The sequence below is a fragment of the Lynx canadensis genome, chromosome B2 (assembly GCF_007474595.2).
Source record: "Lynx canadensis isolate LIC74 chromosome B2, mLynCan4.pri.v2, whole genome shotgun sequence".
Classification (NCBI taxonomy): Eukaryota; Metazoa; Chordata; class Mammalia; order Carnivora; family Felidae; genus Lynx; species Lynx canadensis.
Window position 1 is genome coordinate 99,895,131 of NC_044307.1, and position 18,055 is coordinate 99,913,185.

The window sequence follows — 18,055 nt, forward strand, 5'->3', positions numbered from 1 at the left end:
CCATTTTAAAGATAAGAAAACCAAGACTAGGAAACATTACATAACTGGCCAAAGGCAAAATAAGCAGCAGAGTCGGATTAGAAAACCCAGACCTGTCTGCCTTTGAGACTGACCCTTTCACCCTAACAACACATGCTGTTCTCTGGCTCCCATCAGATGTGGCCTCTGTTTTCTACAATCAAAATGGACCAATTCTTGCCACTCTCCCACTCCACTTATTTACCATAAGTATATAACCAAGATGGAACCTAGTGTTTAGTCTCCCAAAACGGTCTTACTCAAGGAGAGAACATATAATAAGCACTTTTCTATCTTCAACTGCTCTCATTTACCATTTGTCTTATTAACAGGTCACTAAGACAAAAGCCTTTCAGTTACCAAAACAACATCTGATATTTAAATAGTACTATGTAACAGTAAGTCAACACAATATTTGTAAACATAATTAAATACAATAGTATAGGTCTTTGTTTAAAAACTCATTTTTTTACACACTTTCTAAATTATATTGGTAGTTCTCACCATTACTTAAATGATTTACTAGTAATTTGAAAACAAAAATATTAATATCACACTCTGTAATATAAGTATTATATTCATAATATTACTTTACATGAACTCTTACTGAGTTTAAAAATCTAGGTTAAATAGCTTTGAACACTTCTATACAATATCCCTAAAATAGTATCAAATTAAGCAATTCAGCTTTTAAAATTTTTTTTTTTTTTCAACGTTTATTTATTTTTGGGACAGAGAGAGACAGAGCATGAACGGGGGAGGGTCAGAGAGAGAGGGAGACACAGAATCGGAAACAGGCTCCAGGCTCTGAGCCATCAGCCCAGAGCCCGACGCGGGGCTCGAACTCACGGACCGCGAGATCGTGACCTGGCTGAAGTCGGACGCTTAACCGACTGCGCCACCCAGGCGCCCCCAGCTTTTAGATTCTGAATCCTTCTCCAATGTTCGCCATAAACTTAAAGGAAATTATAAACAATTCTGATGGTAATTGGCACATTAAGATTTTTTTAAATACTTAAAAAATATCTTTAAAGTTATTTAACTATTACGTATATTTTTGTTTTCAATTTCAATTGGAGTGCTAAGATATTTGTTAAAATTTAACAGTATTTTGAAACTGTTAATTTTTATTTCTGTTACATATAGGAACTATCTCTGTATTCTTGTATTATTAGATGGCATATATTTATAACTTAAACGTTTAAATTTGAAAAGTTTGAATGTAAATGATATATTTGAAAGTATGGTCATAAAATATTTTTTCACCACTAGCAATTATTTCAAGAATTTCATGAAGTGTAGTTAATACACATATACATGCTTCAAAGGATATCACTAACAAAAACCACTCACAGAATGGGAGGTAATATTTGCAAATCATGCATCTGAGAAGGGACTTAAATCAAGAACGTATACAGAATTCTTATAACTCAACAACAAAAAGAAAAATATTCTGATTTAAAAATGGGGAAAGGACCTCCAAAGAAGATACACACTGATAAGCCAGTTAAACCCTAGTTTTAAATCCTGGCTCTACTACTTCCTGCTGGATAACTTGTCTCTACATGGCTACAAGCCTTGAGAAAATGCTCAACATCATTAGTCATCAGGGAAATGCAAATACATTCTACATCATGAAGCAATATTAAAAACATTATGCTAAAGGAAAGAAGTCAATCACTAAAGGTCACGTACTGTATTATTCCATTCATAAGAAATGTCTAGAATAGGCAAATCCATAGGACTTGAAAATAGATTTTCTACTTGAAAGTAGATTAGTGACTGCTAGAAGCTGGGGGAAAGAGGATTTAGGGAGTAACTGCAAATGGGTATATGGTTTCTTTTTTGAGTGATGAAAATGTTCTAAAATTGATTATGGTGATCGTTGCGTTAACTGTGAATATACTAAAAACCACTGAATTGTACACTTTAATGTGAGACAGGTTCATTGTAGGGTGTATGAAATACATGTCAATAAAGCTGTTTAAGAAAAAAAAGTTCTATTTTGATAAGAAAATCATATCCAGACCTATGAACTTATATATTTGCAAGCAGTAGAAACTTAATATGACAAGTATTTACCTCTATTTAGGTTTTAATTAGGTTACATAAAAAGAAGCTAGGATGAGCACTAGGTATTTTATGTAAGTGATGAATCATGGGAATCTACTCCCAAAGCCAAGAGCATACCATATACACTGTATGTTAGCTAACTTGACAAGAAGTTATATTAAAAAAAAAAAAAAAAAAATATATATATATATATATATATATATATATATATATATATGGAAGTTGGTTCTATCATGAAGATATCTACCATTACATTCTACTTTTTGCTTTTTCCAGTGGTATCTTCTATTATTTTTATTCAAATTTAGGTATGTTATATACCTTGTACTTATACTAAAAATGTTATTCAACAAAAAAATATTTTGAAGAAAGGGATATAAAAGATATTCTATATATATTATTTAATAATAATTCTCTAGGGAAAATAACTGTAAATTATGTTCTAAATAGTTTCATTTCTTTTTGTATAAGGAAAAAGAACCCAAAAAATCAAAAAGAGGAATTTGAGACACAACAGCATTCAATGTATTCTATCAAAGTATAAAATGTCATTTTACCACTAAAGTTTTTCCCATTATGTCAGCCTGTAATGTATTGTTTTTCTTCTCTGATATCCCTGGTTTAATACTTAGTATAGAATACTTTTATCCAACATATTGGCAATTTGGGTTTTTTGGGAAATGTTCATTTAAGGTGGGGAGTAACATTCAAACAATTAGATCAGAGTTCATCAATTTAATATGCACACACAAAAGAATATTAAAAGGAATTACATTCTTAAGGAATCAAACCTAAAATTTCAAGTAATTTTCCAATAACTTATTTCTAGGACAGAAGTATACAAATAAATTATAAAGGAAAAAAGAATGGAGAAAAGGTCTGGTTAAAAATTTTAGGTCAAAAAATTAAAAGCTATTTAATATACAAAGAAAAGAGGCAAAAAAGAAAAAGAGAATAGAAAAGCCAGAAGAGTCACACTAATGGTATTTATAGATAATTACAACAGGTACATCAAAGGTCATCGGTAAAAAAGACTTGTGATAAATTTGTGTTTAATACTGTTTTTAAATATATTGCTCATCTCACCAAACCCAAAATATATATGTGACAGAAAATATAATATGAATAAACTTACATTCTTCTTCCTTAGGGTCAAGCTGTGTAACACTAACAGATAAACGGTCCACACGTTCTTGTAATGAGTTAACTCTGAAGGAAAAACTATGTGCCTCATTGAACAATTCTCCAAATATATCTTCAGCATACTTACCTAGGCAAAAATGAAACATATACCATAAATTTAATGTGATGAGAGATAAATATCAAACAATTTAACATTTAAAAGTGCTATCCTAATGAATTTGACATTTATTTGGAACTAGTTTATACAACCCTAGCCTAAAAGCAAATGAATTGAGACAAAGTGATAAAACATAAACCCTGGGAAATCTGGTTTTAAACACTAGTTCTACCACATCCTGCTACGTGACTTATGCCTAAAATGCAAATACTCTACCTGCTTTATCTGTATCTACCCATCTGGTAAGGGTTAGAGAACGCTATGATGAAAAAGTACATACAAATAATATATCTTTTAAATCAGTGTTCATAAATAAACTCTACACTAGAATTGAATTTCAGGCCAACTGACAGAATCTAAGAGTCTTCATAAGCCCAGCAGAAGACCAGTCTCAGATATGCCCAAAACGTACATTCTGAAAATTTGTGAGATATTTTATATTTTCATGTTCTATCTAGTTTCTTAAAAAAATAATCCTAAATCTAAAATCGCTGTATTTTCTCTAGTCATATAAATTTCTATTACTGAAAAGAATAAGAGAAAATACTCCTATTATAAAAGGAGAAAAAACCAGAAATTTCTATCTAGTAAGTAAGCCAGGGAGAAGTTTAGGCAATCTATAATGAAAAATATTCAGTGTATTTAGAACATATAAAGTAATGCATACTTACAATATAAAGATGAGTCAATTACTATGTACACCTTTGAATAAAAAAAATTGACAGTCTTGCTAAATTAAGACATTTTAGACCCAAGCATACTGTATAGGTTAAGTCTAGCTCCATAGTAAACTCTTTTCAGACAGTTCCTGAGACAGAGGTAATTAATATTTATTAAAAGAATTCACTAATCTCACTAGTTTATATTTGAATAATATTGCATTTATTCCAAGGTATTTCAATATAATATCTGTTAAATCAACAAGCATTTAATGAGAGCTCACCCTGTGCCTTTTTTTCAAAGTATTTAAATATAATAACTGTTAAATCAACAAACATTTAATGAGAGCTCACCTTGTGCCAGGCAGGTGTATGACCTACCGAAGGCACCAAAAAGTAAAACATAAAATTCCTGGCCTATAAGATTCTATGGTCTTTAAGAAAAAAAATCAGAACTTCAATCTCTCTATATTAAATTAAGAACTTTAATGTTTCTATAAAAATATTAAAATGAATAGTTTTGTATATATTCATTTACTCACATATATCTTTAAACCAAATAGACTGAAAATGTCTTATGTGCCAGACCTTGTACCAGACCCTGGAGATATAAAAATGATGGAAGAAGGTCTCTGCCATTGATGAGTTTTGAACAAGAGGGAGAAACAGACATCTAAACAAATATGAAAAGCAATTTAATAAATAAGTCCAAATCTTTGTTCCATTCACTTTGAGACCTTGGTATCAATTTCCTCACACCTGTAAAATAGGGATAAAAATATCTGCTTCAAAAAGAATTTATAAGGAAAGGAGACACAGTGAACAAAGGACCTGGCAGAGTTCCACGTACAGGGTAGGAGGTCAACAATAGGCAGCTCTTACTATATACAAGGTAAGAGCCACAGAACACAAATTAGGTAAGATGCACCTAATTTTGAATGTGGGATGGTGTCTGAGATGCTTCCAGAGACAGAGTTTCTCTGGCAGATAAGGAAAGCATCCCAACTGCAAGAAAGGGCAGGTATAAAGCCATTCATTTTTTTCAACAAACATTAAGGATACAAATGCTAGGAACAGAAGAGACAATTTCATCCCTAAAAGAGCTTAGTTTAATACAAGGATCCTTAATTTAAACCAATGGAAATTATACACAGATTTTTTAAAATATATTTGCATTTTTCTAAAGAGAGAGCCCACAGTTTTTCAACAGATTTTTAAGTAAGAGTCTATGCTCCTCCCCACTACAGGTTTAAGTGCTAATGTATCAGTGGATAAAATAAACATCCCATCTGTTCTCTTTTCACATCCTTTCTTACTTTCCACATCTACCTCCTTTTCTTCGAGGTGAAAGGAATAAAATTTGCAATGTAAAACTGACTGGGCATGTATATGAATTTGAACTAAGCTTAGAAGTATTATACTACTTACCTATTTAAGAACCTACTTGGTTTCCTTACCACTTATCATCTATGATGTTAAAACTAAATCTTCTCAACTAAAATTCTATGTCTTCCAAAATCAGTGTCCACCATACATAGCATCCCACATCACCTGTCCTTTTAATCCCCCTAACATTTTTATTTTTGCCTCTATTCATTTGCCTAATTCTTCATGCAAGCTAAAAATGCCTTCCTTCCTCATTCCTCTCTATTTTCCAAATTCTTTTGTTCCTTAAAGGCCCAATTCAATTCACATTTCATTCAGCAAGTCTCCTCTAATGACTTCACCTTATGCTTATCTCTCTTTTCTCAGTTCCTATAATCTAAAACTCATGATTTTAATTATATATGTGATCACACTGTTCAGAATAACTTCAGTATTTATCATACTCAACTCTTCAGTTCAAATGGGGTATACTCTTCAGACAAGAACCTTGTAGCTTTATCACACAGCAAAGTATTCAGTGTTATCTGTCATTGTCTGTGTTTCTAATTAGTCTTATCAAGCCAATCTATTTATCCTCCCTCCTACTTGCTATCTATCTGTCAAATTTAGGCTCTATCAACTCATCTTGGTAGCATGAACTGGCTGTATTCAACAGAAGAATGGCCTTGGGAAAAGAGAATGGTAAAAGATTCCTCAGGTAATTAGAGTCTCAATGGTCATTAAGTAAAACAATAATAAGATGGGAAAGAATTTTAGTATAACAGAAGAAATTTATAGAAAGTGAATTCTGGGGCACCTGGGTGGCGCAGTCGGTTAAGCGTCCGACTTCAGCCAGGTCACGATCTCGCGGTCCGTGAGTTCGAGCCCCGCGTCAGGCTCCGGGCTGATGGCTCAGAGCCTGGAGCCTGTTTCCGATTCTGTGTCTCCCTCTCTCTCTGCCCCTCCCCCGTTCATGCTCTGTCTCTCTCTGTCCCAAAAATAAATAAACGTTGAAAAAAAATTATAAAAAAAAAGAAAGTGAATTCTATGTCTTCAGTAATTATATATTACCTTTTATAAATTGTGTTCTACTAGGGAAAACATTTTGTGGGGAAGAAGTCAGGAGGATGTCCCCTAAGCCATGACCAAGCTCTGCAGTTTACCTTTATTGCTGCGTTCTGTTAACGCTTTTGGTTAAGTGAACACCTCAATGACCTAGAACCATTTTGGATAGCCAAGTTTACTAGGTAATTCAGAGATTATTTAATGAACTAATTATTTTAACTATTTTGGATGAATGCTCATGTAAAATCTATTCTAAGCTTCCCTGTCTTAAGTAGAAATACAAAATTAAACATAATTTAACCTTTTCTTGAGAACTTAGTGATGATTCTGAAATCAAAATGTTCTAAGCTAGAAAGCAGCCTTGAGATGTGTAAGAATATCTGCTTCTACGTGAAAGGGCCTCTTTCTGGTTTTTATATTGCTTCTCTCCTTACATCACTTCTTCCTTTGCTGTAAAGGACTTCTTTTGGCTGGCTTAGGTAATACCTGCTTCTATTTTTATCTCCCCAATACCTCCTCTTTTAATGCTCTGAAGCATAAATGTTTGGGAACCAGATCACCAAACCTGTATGAACTAGCTAAGTAAGTGTAAACAGGCTCTGAGAGAAGGATCAATTGATTATTTTATGTGCATAATCTTTAGTGCATGGGCTTGTTTATTTTGGGTACCTAGGGGCCTTTTAAATTTAATTCTACATGCCCAAATATGTCAAGTGGGAAAGCCGCCAGAGAGGTTAATTCCAGGGCAGTAAACTATTGCTATACCTTGCTACAGTATTTTATGGTTTTTCTTGTTTTTGAATCTCTACAAACTGCTTAGAAAATGTCTACAATGGTCTCTTGATTCCAAACGTGAAGCACCGAAAACCTAATTTAGTTATATTTTTACAAAGTATTTCTATTTTTGGAGCTTGGCTACAATATGACCACATGCTTGTTGATAGATGATGTTTATAGGAACTATACCAGACTTGAATATTCCTTACATCTTCATCTTTAGGTTATATACAAAACGGGTTAGTACAGAAATGAACACTCTTAATCATTGTATTAGTTCTTACTGGGAATATACCTAAAACAACACGCCTGTAGTAGATCCAAAATTCATTTTAAGAAATACTTTAACTAAATTTGTTAATGTCATTTCTATGCTCTTAATATATATTTTAATATTAACTGATGTACTCATGTACACATAGTAATACAAATGTTATATGAAGTCATGTTACGTTAGATTCAATTAGTGATAGGTCGAAAAAAAAGGTCAGCAAATGTCTTTTAAAAAGTAAGATTAACCATTATTAATATCTAGGACTCTTCTTTTGACTTGTCTCAAAAGTATATTCTATATTGACTTTCCCAAGAAAGAAACAGGTAAACCATGTTAGTGATTCACTGTCAGTAACTAACCTGAAAAAATAAGCACAAAAAGGGGGAAAGAATATACTTAAATTCAAACAAACATCCTTTTATTTTTAAAACTATTTCATAGGCAATGTAGAAATTTAGTGCTCTCACCAAGAGCATTCAAATGTAATTTTTATGTTGCTCTAGTTACATATGTGTATGTCCAAATGCTCTCACTTGAAACAAAATAGATTAACAACTTCTCTTTATCTTGTTCTCAATTATAAAAAGAAAAGAACAAAAGTTAAAAGGAAGAGTCAATCTTCCCTATAAGTATAATCTACATGGGTAGGTATGGCTAAGACATATCTAGGACCACTTAGAGAATACATCTAGGCCAAGAACATCTTGTTTTATCTTTAAAATGAAATATTAAAAAATGAAATATAAATGTCTTAATAAAAAGCTAAGCCATCAATTCACAAGATAGATTTTAAATTTTCTAACATTAAATTTAGAATAATAGGAAATAATTTGTTTAATTCCTTAATTTAGTAGCTCTGTTCTACAATCTTGTGATAGAAACACATTGCCTGTCTCATCCTCCTCTTCCTGTCCCTTCTGTTGGCCTTTACTATCTGGCCAATCTGCTCACCTTTTGTCTGTCAGAAGCCAGGTTCACTTACTATTTTCACATCATGCTGCATGTAAGACCCTTGACTGATATCTTAATGTCCTTTAGACAACTCACTTGACTAACCTAATCCTCTAACTAGTAACTACCCCATACCTTTTACTTTTAGATATTTGAGAATATATAAATACTTCCCTAGACTACATATAAATAAAGAGATACTAGTGTCCTAAAACACAAATTGAAGCCACTAAAAAAGTAATAGTGATAATGAGCAAGCAAAAGTAAAACCCTGGCCTAACCTTTCATAGATCAAATCATACTTTAAAAACAATTTCAGTAATTCTTATCCATCATGTGATGCCATTCCTAAAATTCTGTCCTTACTTCTCTTTCCCAGAGGAAACATGTAGAGAATAAATTATTCTAAGATTCATTATTTTGTTTAAAATGACTACATTTTCCAAGATGATTTTATACTCTTCTCATCAAATATCTCCCCAAATTAATCACAAGGACATCTTCTTAATACTCTAAAGCTTAACATTCTGGTTTGCAAAAAATATTTTTCACTGATATAGAAATACTTACTTAGGCTACTTAGTTGTCTAATTATATTTGCCAAGGAAATATTGGTTACACATTCTAGTTCATTCTTAATGCCTCTAGGCAGTGCTGTGTGGCACAAGTGCCTAGGATCAATGTTTCTTTTCACTAATGGCATCTTGAGATCAACCTCTGTGCCAGTTCACCTGTAGGAAATCAAACAATAAATTAACATTATTCAATTGCACCCAATACAGAGTAAGACCTCCCCTTTCACGTTTAATAATAAAATATTTGCTAGTATGAAAACAATGAAAATGGAGTTACTGACTAAATGAATCAAAACTTACTTATTATTTTTAATTATTAGAATGTCAACATTATATAAAAATTGAAAAAAACTTTCAAAGTCAGTTGCTTCATAACGAATTCATAATCACCGTTACTATTATTCTCCAGTTTAAAACCACTGTTTTTACTACAACTAGGGGTTTTGTTTTAGAGAAACAGCGTAAAAGATCTTCTCTAAGGAAGTGCCTAAGAGGATTAAAGAAGCTGGAAGAATAGTATCAAATTTACACTTCCACGTAAAATGTATCAGGCGTTCAATAGCTCAGAAATCAAATAGTCCAACTAGTCCTACATCTTCAATTTCATCAACACTGACCAGATCTTTAATTGTTCAAATAGTTCAGCCTTCTTCTAATTATAGGCAGCCCTTACTTCCCAGGCCTCCCATCTGCACAAATTTCAGCTATCATAAGTTTAGTTCAATAATACCAGTCTCCAACAACACGGTTCCAATTTCACTTTCCACACTATATTAACTACAACTGCATAAATACAAACTACTTTGCTAGCACTTCAGTCTACAAAGCACTATGTTCATAAGAGAGGTATATCATGATCAGTGACTCATCACTTCTTTCCAAAGTTGGTTGTGCCTAATCATTCGATTCGCCTGCCTAAAGACAGAAAAACATGTAGCTGGGTTACCTTCTTGCCTCCTAAACCCACATGGAACTTTACAAAATGGGTAACTAAAAGAGTGAATTAGCCAACAAAGATAAAAGTGCAACAAAGAAATGAAAAATGATAAAGATGAAAGTGAAACTGGACTCAAATGTAAATGGAATAATAGAAGAAATAGCTAATTGTGGGAACGTTGCCATTATTACTGTTTGAGAGACTCCAGATATGCAGTCAGAAGAATTTAGTGAAGGCAAACTTACTGACATAAATGAGGAAAGTGGCTGTGACAATAATGAAGATATCCCTGGGGAAGTGATGCCAGCAAAAAATTTCACATTAAAGAAACTCTTGGAGGTATTTCCCGATATTGAAAATGCAAAAGTAAAATGCTGGAAGCTGATCCAGATGGACAATTTGCCAAGGCACAGAAAAGATGCTCACTCTGCTAGATCTGCTATTCTAACTTATTATACAAGGAGATGGCAAAGCACTGTTCAAGCTACTCTTGGTAAGTTTTTTACAAAGAATAAAACAATTCTAATTGTTTTTAGTATATTACATTGTAATAAACTAGTATTAGTTTTACTATTTTTTTCATTTCTCTCTGTTTATAACCAACACAGGACAGTTTTTAATGTCTTGACAAAATTTGTTAAAGATCATGGAACAACTGTAATTTTTCCCATTGATTGTTAATGTCACTATGTGTGGTTTTAGTTTGTATGATCATTCTTTTGGTCCCACACTACCATGCAAGTGAAGGCTACATGTACTTACCACTGATAAATAATGGTTATGAAGAAAGTTGTTTTAAAATATTATCCTCATCTCAAAAAAGGGTGGATGGCTTTTGTTGTGATTAAAATAGTGCTTTTAGGTAACATTCAAAAGCGTTTTGGAGAGAAAAACTCTCTTCCTCATCCTTCTACTTCAGTTCCAATATTAGATTCTTTTTCTTATTTCTTGGTGATTCTAATGGTCACTTATGTAACTCACCTATAAACATCTTGGTGGCAAAAAGTAAAATAAAGTCTAACAATTTCATCTCTTAAATACTGAGCAAACTGCCTACTTGATGTTTTAGAGAGTTCCCAACACTATCTTTAATGTAGGAATCCTTTGTCATACTGGGAAAGGGTGAAAAAGTCCTAAATGCTAAAAGGTATAATTTAATTAGCAAGCAAAATTAAAATTTAATTCATTTCAGCATTTTTAAATATTGCAAATGATACATTTTCTGTTTAAAAACATTAAAAATAACTGGGACATCTGGTGGCTCAGTTGGTTAAGCATCTGACTTCTGCTCAGGTCATGATCTCACTCGTAAGTTTGAGCCCCATATTGGGCTGTCTGCTGTCAGTGTAGAGCCCGCTTTGGGTCCTCTGTCCTCCCTCTCTCTGCCCCTCCCCTGCTCCTGCTTTCTCTCAAAAATAAATATTAAAAACAATTAAAAAATACTACACAGAATGAACCGATTACATATACTTTAACATCTTTTAATCCACCGTTGACTAACTTGCCTATTTAAGGGTGGAAAACATTTATTTAATAAAGAAGCTAAAGTATATTGTGCTAAGACATGAAATAACTAATTCTAATAATGGTTAATCTGTTTTCTTAGGTCACAACTAAAAATACTATCATAGCAAACAAAAATTTTCCAACTATTATATAACCCATGTGGTTATAAAAGTAATTGTTTGCCAGCAATGTAAAAAACTAAAATAATTCCTAGGTTTCTTCACCATTTTCTTGGGTTCTTAGCTTAAAATTAAACTTCCAGTTACTGAAGCAAACATCAAGAGACTGAGAGCATGCAAACTAAAGTCTATATCCCTTAGAGATTTTTAAATTATTCTTTAACATAATCCAGCTAAAATTTCAATAAATTTGTTTCTTAATTTAAATAATATTTTTATGGGCTTAACTTTCAATCCTGGTGTAAATGTTAAAATTAAAAATAAAATTAGCTACAATACTGCTAAAGACATCATATTTATTAAACTAGCATATTAGAAACCCTCTTTCAGAGGAGTAAAGAAAATGAAACATATTAAAATTTAACAGCAAAATTTTGGCAGAATTCTAATTAAAATTATATTTTGGCAACTATTATAATATCAATATGTTCTCTAAGTTATTTCAAGAATGTCTTCTGTTGACTCGGATCAAGACTATATATCTAAAAGTATAAAGTGGGATGCCTCAGTGGCTCAGTTGGTTGAGCTCTCGACTCTTGATTTGGACTCAGGTCATCATCCCAGGGTTGTGGGCTTGAGCGCCATATTGGGCTACATGCTGAGCATGGAGCTTGCTTAAGATTCTCTCTCTCTCTCTCTCTCTCTCTCTCTCTCTCTCTCTCTTCCTCTGCCCCTCTCTTTCCCACTCCCACTCTCTCTCTCCAATCAGTCAAGCAAGCAATACATAAAGTGTTAAAAATAACCCAAGATCAGACATAATAGTGATTTTATGGTTCTGGAAATCAGAAAAATACGTTATCTAAATTCTCCTTTTCAGAACTCAAAAATGGTCTGTAAATTTTATTTAAAATGTTTAAAGTATTCCTTTATTTAACAATTTCAGGAAACATAAAATAGTTGCTTTTAAAAAACTGCCATAAGATAACTGTAGTTATTAATTGTCTCATGGGTTATATAAAGAACATAAGAATGACGAGTATTCTATTATGCCATTGATGACAAATGATTAATTCCTTACACTCACACATTGATGAAACAACTAACCTATAATCATTTAAGGGTATTTCTGTATTTATAAAATGGCATTAATATTAAATAAGGAAAATTTTATGTTAAATTATAGAAATACAATTTTCAGTTTTTATAAGAACACTTTTCAAACTAAAGGATTATATTATGTGACCTAAGAGAACAGGTTAGAATAAAACAACTATTCTAATAAAAACAAATTTCAGTATTTTAAATAGAAATTTCAGAAATTTAAGGGAGCAAATGATTAAAAAAGTATTTTTTAATGTTTATTTATTTTTGAGAGAGACAGAGCACGAGCTGGGGAGGGGCAGAGAGAGAGGCAGACACAGAATCTGAAGCAGGCTGCAGACTCTGAGCTGTCAGGACAGAGCCTGATGCGGGGCTTGAACCCACGAAGTGTAAGATCATTACCTGAGCCGAAGTCAGACACTTAACCCACTAAGCCACGCAGGTGCCCGGGGAGCAAATGACTTTTAACAAATGTCCTACCTCCCTAACATTAGAAACTACTTAATTATGTGTAACAGAACAATTAAATAATTTGAGCACAAGTATGTTTAAATAGAGATATGTTTTTCATGGAAATAGTTTTTCCAATAAAGTTCTATGCAAATGACAAAATACTTTATAATTCTTACAGACACAACGGATTAAAATATAAAACATTTTTGAAACATGAATGCATAAAATAGTTCCACATTAACAAATTTATCAAATCTAATTAAAAATACTTGTTCCAAGTATGTAAAACCATGGGTCTTTAAATAAAGTGATTTAAAATATATAAAAAAGGATGTTTAAAAGTATATCAAAAACAGAATTTTTATAACTTACCTTTTCTCCCAATCTACAATGTATATATCCCAAACTGTTTATTATAAATACACTGAAATAGAAAGTAACTGAACTTACCCGTGAAACAATAGGATCATATAAAAATAACATATCTCCCTTTTGTTATGAGGTAAACTTGAAGATTACTAACCATAAATTTCAAAAATTCTATATACAAAGACATGACAAAGCCAAATTGGGCATTCACAGGATTACTCATGCTGAAGATCTCTAGTTATTTGATTGCTTTGAAATGTTCTGGCCCTAGTTAAAGAATTTGTCCTAAAAACAGTGCTATCTTTACCAAAAATAAATAAATTGGTAGATAATTATATATTTCATCTTAAGTTACAATAACAAAGTATTAAATTTTGATAGGCTAAGGTTGAAAAGAAATGAAGAAATGAGCTACATACTCTGCAATTCATTATGGACATTACTGTTAGGCCCAAGAAGAAAACTGGAGGCTAATGAAATAATAAATAGTATTACACACCTACAGAGCAGAAATGAGATTCAGGATAGTTAACTAAGTAATAAGATTCACTAGATAGTAGTAATTATGTGATTCCATGTCATTTTCAATGAAAAAAATATATTTAAATTAATACAACCACCACAGACACTTACTCAACAAATCATTATACAAATATAATATTGCTCCAAGGTTATTTTTGGTGGTTTAAGAGATGCTAATTTGAAATTTGAGGTATGTAAACCACAAATGCTGATTAAATTATACGAAAAGATCAAGTGTTCTTTATACTATTAAAAAGTTAATACTTCTAAAAACAATAATTACCTATCAAATATGTTGTACTTTATATGAGAAATTACACTATTGATACACTGCCATCATCCATTCATCTAGCCGTTCATTTACTAAATACCAATGACTCAAGCATTGTGCCAAGTGCTAAAGAAAAAGGCATGAGCAAAACCAGTCTCCCGTGGGTTAGCTAGAATCAAGTATCTAATTAGACTTATGATAACTGCAATGAAGTAAAAGTACTAGGCACTATAAATAGATCTATTTCCTTAAGGAAATGATATTTAAATTGAGACCAATGGGATTATTAGGAGTCAGCTAGCTAGGCTGGAAGAATTGAAGCATGTGTGTTGTGTGTGTGTGTGTGTGTGTGTGTGTTGTGTGCGTTTTCATTCTAAATTAGAAGGTGCATCATACGTACAGGCTCTCAACTAGGAAGGGGCTTGATGCATCTGCACAATATGGTAGCAGTCCAGTAGACAGGAGTGTAGTGAACAGAGACTAAGAGTCAGCAGGGGATCCGATCAAGTAGGACCTTGACGGTTATGGTGAAGATTGTCCAGATTATTCTAATGGGAGAGCATTCAAGGATTTTAAGGAAAAGAGTACCAAGATCAGAAATCGCTGTTCATTCTAACTGCTCTATGGATACTTGGTGGGGAGGGGAGCAATGGCAGAATAAATGCAGGTGGGCCAATGAGAAGATTAAGTTAGAAGATGACTGAAATAGTCCAGGTGACAGAGATGGTAGTCATTTGGACTAGGTGATGGTAATCTAATTTTTTTAAACATTTATTTATTATTGAGAGACAGAGTGAGACAGAGCACAAGCATGGGAAGGGCAGAGAGAGGAGGAGACACAGAATCTGAAGCAGGCTCCAGGCTCTGAGCTGTCAGCACATAGCCTGACACAGGGCTCAAAGCCACAAACCACGAGATCATGACCTGAGCCAAAGTCGGATGCTTAACCGACTGAGCCACCCAGGTGCCCCTGGACTAGGTGATGGTAATCTAGAAGCACGTCCGTTCAATATATATCCTGAAGGCAGAATCAATAAGACTGATGATGGATTAGACATAGGAGTGAGGTCCAAATTTGTGGCATAAGAAACTTTCTGTGGTCAGCCAAAAACTAAACGTGATTTCTGAAGCAGATCTATTACATCAATATATTATTCCTATCCATAAAATCTATGGGATTAGGAATGGATTTATGACCAACACTAGTAACATTTACAACCAGGTATCTGGGATCATAGAGAGAATAACTTACTGATATTTGGAGCAGAGCATTAGCCAAAATTGGTCATCAAGGAGATGAAAGAGCATTTAGTGGCTTTCTTCTTTCCCTTTATTTTTATTTTTTCCTTATATTTCATTATTCTCCTATATGATACATGCCTACTTTATCTATTTTAGCCCCAGAGGAGCAATTTTGTTCCTCCTAACTCCTTTGTTCCCCCCACATTGTTCCTAGTCTTTATAACCTCCCTGTAACCTGAGTTCACTTGACTTCTAGACTACAGTGCCAGAGTGAACACAATATTCCTAGCATTTCACCTTCTAATGTCCCCAGCCAAATGAAATGTCCAGTCATCTTCTTCCTGGAGGGAACAGCATGGCAAAAATGTGTATCAACATTACTAAAAATTCCATTTCTCCAATGTTTAACTGTACCTTTCTTTTCATGTGTACAAAAACCCAAAATGCATGGTGACCACCGACAATGGCAATAACCACACTATTTTGTGGAACTGTGCATTCATTATGAGACAAATTTCATGTCTCTTTTGTTGAAATTTACAACTCAAATGAGAGTTTAAAAGACCTCCTTAAGTATCTTAAGGCTAACAGTGAAGTGGCATACAGTATAAGAGAAATTTTAAGGTTTACACACCAAAAATTTAGTAATATAGCACTTTTTTGGAGGAGAAAAAAGTATTTCAGATCCCTGATAGTAACTTATTTTGAATATGTTACTTAGCAGTATACAGATATAAAATCAAATGTAAATCCTTACGTTTATAACCCCTTACATAACTAGAAAGCCAAAACAGATTTAAAATTAAATACAAAAATACAAAACCAATAAAATTCAAAATAATAGTATTGAAAATGATAAAAATCACATTGCTTGCTATATGAATTTTGTACTGACTGCTCCAAAAATCTGCTTTATTTTGTTCATGCCTATCCTACCATGTAACAGCCTTTTCTTTACTTGAACTACTGTGAAATTTTATGCATATGTTACCTAATTGACACTATTTAGGCTTTCCTATGTTCAAATACAACATTTAGGTGCCACTGTGTTCCTGTAGTATCCAGGATATACTGAAACAATTAAAGTTTTACTATGTGGCACCACAGTTATGCTAAACACAATCCTAAACAGAGATAACCAAAACTACTTCCCAGGACTCATTATGAAGTAGACATCTAAATGATTCAGAATATGCTTTCATTAAGTCCTTTTGAAATAAAGGATTTTTAAAACAAAACAAATAAATAAACAAACAAAAAGCAGAATCAGACCTATAAATACAGAGAGCAAACTGATGGTTTCCAGAGAGGAGAGAAGTGGAGGGATGGGCAGAATGGGTGAAGGGGAGTGGGAGATACAGGCTTCCAGTTATGGAATGAAAATGTCATGAGAACAAAAGGTACAGCATAGGGAGTACAGTCAATGATATTGTAATAGCATTGTATATTGACAGATGGTAACTACACTTGTGGTAAGCACAGCATTACATAAAGAGATACTGAATCACTATATTGTACACCTGTGTCAACTAGACTCAAATTTTAAAAAATTTAAATAAAATGAAGAATTTAAAAAAATTTAAAAATCACATAGAAAACATACAAACATCCAAAATTATGTCCAGGCTGGGAACCATTCTAGGCCAAGCCAAAGATATCACTCAAGGAGGTGGAATGAGTTGTTCAAAAGACAGGGTTAGGAACAGAACCTATTTGTGTATATGTGTGTTTTACCAAACGCTGTTGCTTCTTTCATATTAAGATGTATTTATACAATGTGAGCTTTAAAAAACCATTCTAACAATTCACTATTCAGGGACTGAGCAAAATTTCACTTAAGAGGAGAATCAAAAATGATTCTTTCACAAACCAAAACAGATGAACATACATTTTTAAAAAGTAGAAAAGTATATCAGTTATCACAGATGATAATAAGCCCACCAACAGTCTCCTTCTGCACCTGATTTATGCCAAAATATGGAAATTTTTACCCCCTCATCTTTCTTTCAAGTTCTTTCTTCTCGTATCTCTACATTCATACTTCCAAATACTGACTCTTTATTTTTGGATGTCCCCATGAATAAAACCAATAAGTCAATAAGCCCTGAACTAAAGTCATTATTTTTCCCTAGCAAAAACCTAGCTCTATATTTCTTATATTAGCTAACAGCTCCATCAAAGTACAGCCTATTAGAATCTTCTTGGACTCCTTTCAATCTTACCATACCTATCTGTACAAGAATATGTATTCAGTTCCTAGCAGAAGACCTGTTGGTATCAAACTGTTGGTATTTTCCTTAAAATTTTTGAAAATATTGATAATCTTCCAAAATTCTGGACAAATTTATATTTCCACATCCTCACGATCACATGGGCTTTCCGATGCCCATGTTATATACTCTACAAGATACACCATAATTTATTTGACACTTCCCTAATGCTGGACATTTTGGCTACTTCCAAATTTTTATGATAATA

At 32.9% G+C, this 18,055-nt stretch overlaps 1 protein-coding gene across 6 annotated transcripts in view; it reads right to left on the bottom strand.

The window, feature by feature from the left end:
• Nucleotides 1-18,055, bottom strand: part of WASF1 (WASP family member 1) — a 71,447-nt gene that overhangs the window by 10,300 nt on the left and 43,092 nt on the right. For all 6 annotated transcript variants that reach the window (XM_030316147.1, XM_030316146.1, XM_030316141.1 and 3 more), the window contains 2 exons: nt 9,053-9,213; nt 3,227-3,361 (listed from right to left, as the gene is read on the bottom strand). In XM_030316147.1, coding sequence (XP_030172007.1) covers nt 3,227-3,361; nt 9,053-9,185 — 268 coding nt within the window. In that variant the 5' untranslated portion in view covers nt 9,186-9,213. The remainder of the gene's footprint in view (nt 1-3,226; nt 3,362-9,052; nt 9,214-18,055) is intronic.